General features: G+C 43.1%; 1 protein-coding gene across 1 annotated transcript in view; it reads left to right on the top strand.

Moving 5' to 3' along the window:
* Positions 1-132: 132 nt before the first annotated feature.
* The window catches only part of LOC107653486 (L-cystatin-like), a 2419-nt gene continuing 717 nt past the window's right edge, over positions 133-1834 (top strand). The window contains exons 1-3 of the mRNA XM_016440209.1: positions 133-321; positions 721-872; positions 1199-1300. Of these exons, the coding sequence (XP_016295695.1) occupies positions 228-321; positions 721-872; positions 1199-1300 (348 nt within the window). The 5' untranslated portion in view covers positions 133-227. The remainder of the gene's footprint in view (positions 322-720; positions 873-1198; positions 1301-1834) is intronic.

Here is a 1834-nt window from a genome sequence, read left to right as displayed (position 1 = left end):
ACACACACACACACACACACACACACACAGACACACACACACACTTAAATCATGTTTTCCCTTGACTCACTGTCTGAGTGGATTCACCCTCACAGGCATCATTAAGTGCGTGGGCGTCACACTCACTCCACCCTCACTGGCGGGAAGGGCGTCGGGCATTCCGTGACTACACGGCAGATTTCTAAAGCCGTCTCCACATTCACTCAGAGATCACACAGCCGAGAGTCATGGATATCTGCTTTCTGCTCCTCGTGTCCTTTCTGTCCGTGTTTCACTTCAGCAGTGCTGACCAGCCTTTGGAGGAAGAAGTAATTGTAGCAAGTAAGCTCTTGTTCTGATTAAATTGTGTTGTTTACAAAATGTCTTTTTTTTTTTAGTTTTCTTTGTTTGTGTGTGTGTGTGCATTGTAATATTTTAAAGAGACTCTTTTGAACTGTTATAACAAACATAATATAGCTACTTCTTTACTTAATTACTATTAATTATCTTTGTGTTTTGCACCAACTACTAATTAAAGTACATGCTGCTTCACAGAATACTGTAGTTTAACATGGTAAAATGTAAATAAATAATAAATAAATAAATACAAGTTTTAGTATTATCATGGCAGCATGTATTTGTTGGTGAGATGTATAGCATTTACAGTGCAGTGCATGTCTCTCATGAGCTCAAACACTGCAGATACGTGTCTTGGAGATATTCTCAGTCCATGTCTCTCAGGGAATGTGGAGCTGCTCGGTGGCTGGACTCTTGCCAGTCCCGAGAGGGAAGATGTTCAGGAGGCTGCGAAAGAAGCTGTCGAGCTCTTCAACTCGAAGTCCAAAGCAAAGAAATACTTCAAACTCGTCAATGTCACATCGGCCAGCACTCAGGTACAGCTTTCATGCTTTCAAAAATATTTTCTGATTGTTCATGTATACATGTGTATGGTAACACTTTAGTTGCAACTAGTTTTCCCTCAATAAACTCCTAGTTTGCTGCTGGTAGCCGTTAAGTTTAGGTGTAGGGTTAAAGGATCTAGAACACGGTCATGCAGAATAAGGCATTAATATGTGCCTTTTAAGAACTAATAAACAGCCAATATGCTAGTAATATGCATGCTAATAAGCAACTAGTTAATAGTGAGAATTGGTGCTTAAAATAAAGTGTTACCATGTATATTAATCCACATTAAATGACAAGGAACCTTTGTGTCCAGGTGACAAATAAGATAAACTACAAAATCGAGGCCACTCTTGGAAAGACAAAATGCCGCAAATCAGAAGATACAGATATTGAGGCTTGTGGCATGGCCAAAAAGGTAGATTATTTTCTTTTCTTTTCTTTTCTTTTCTTTTCTTTTCTTAAAGGGGTCATATGATGCGATTTCAAGTTTTCATTTGGAGACGTTTTGGAGCCGCTCAGGTAGACCTGTTTGCCTCTCCAGAAACCTCTCACTGCCAGTTGTTCTTCTCCCTGGCCGAGGGAACACTCAGCACGGACGCACTGGCAGACAGCTGGCTGCGGGGCCTTCGCAAGTATGCGTTTCAAAAAAGAAAAGCCCCAGTGAGCCTTCTTGCACAGTTGCTGTGCAAGGTCAGGGCTGGGGAAGCATGACCTGGTCGTCAGGTTCCTTAAGGGGGCGAGAAGGCTAAATCCTCCACGGCCCCCCTCTATCCCCTCTTAGGACCTGACTCTAGTGCTCACAGCACTGCAGCAGGGCCCATTTGAGCCTTTGCAGACGTTCGAGCTGAAATTTCTTTCGATGAAGACTTTGCTCCTGCTGGCATTGGCCTCCATCAAGAGGGTAGGGGACCTGCACGCATTTTCGGTCAACGATTCTTGCCTGGAGTTC

This window comes from Sinocyclocheilus anshuiensis, unplaced genomic scaffold, assembly GCF_001515605.1.
Source record: "Sinocyclocheilus anshuiensis isolate Anshui unplaced genomic scaffold, SAMN03320099.WGS_v1.1 scaffold3, whole genome shotgun sequence".
NCBI classification, from domain to species: domain Eukaryota; kingdom Metazoa; phylum Chordata; class Actinopteri; order Cypriniformes; family Cyprinidae; genus Sinocyclocheilus; species Sinocyclocheilus anshuiensis.
This window is presented reverse-complemented; position numbering and strand designations above follow the sequence as displayed.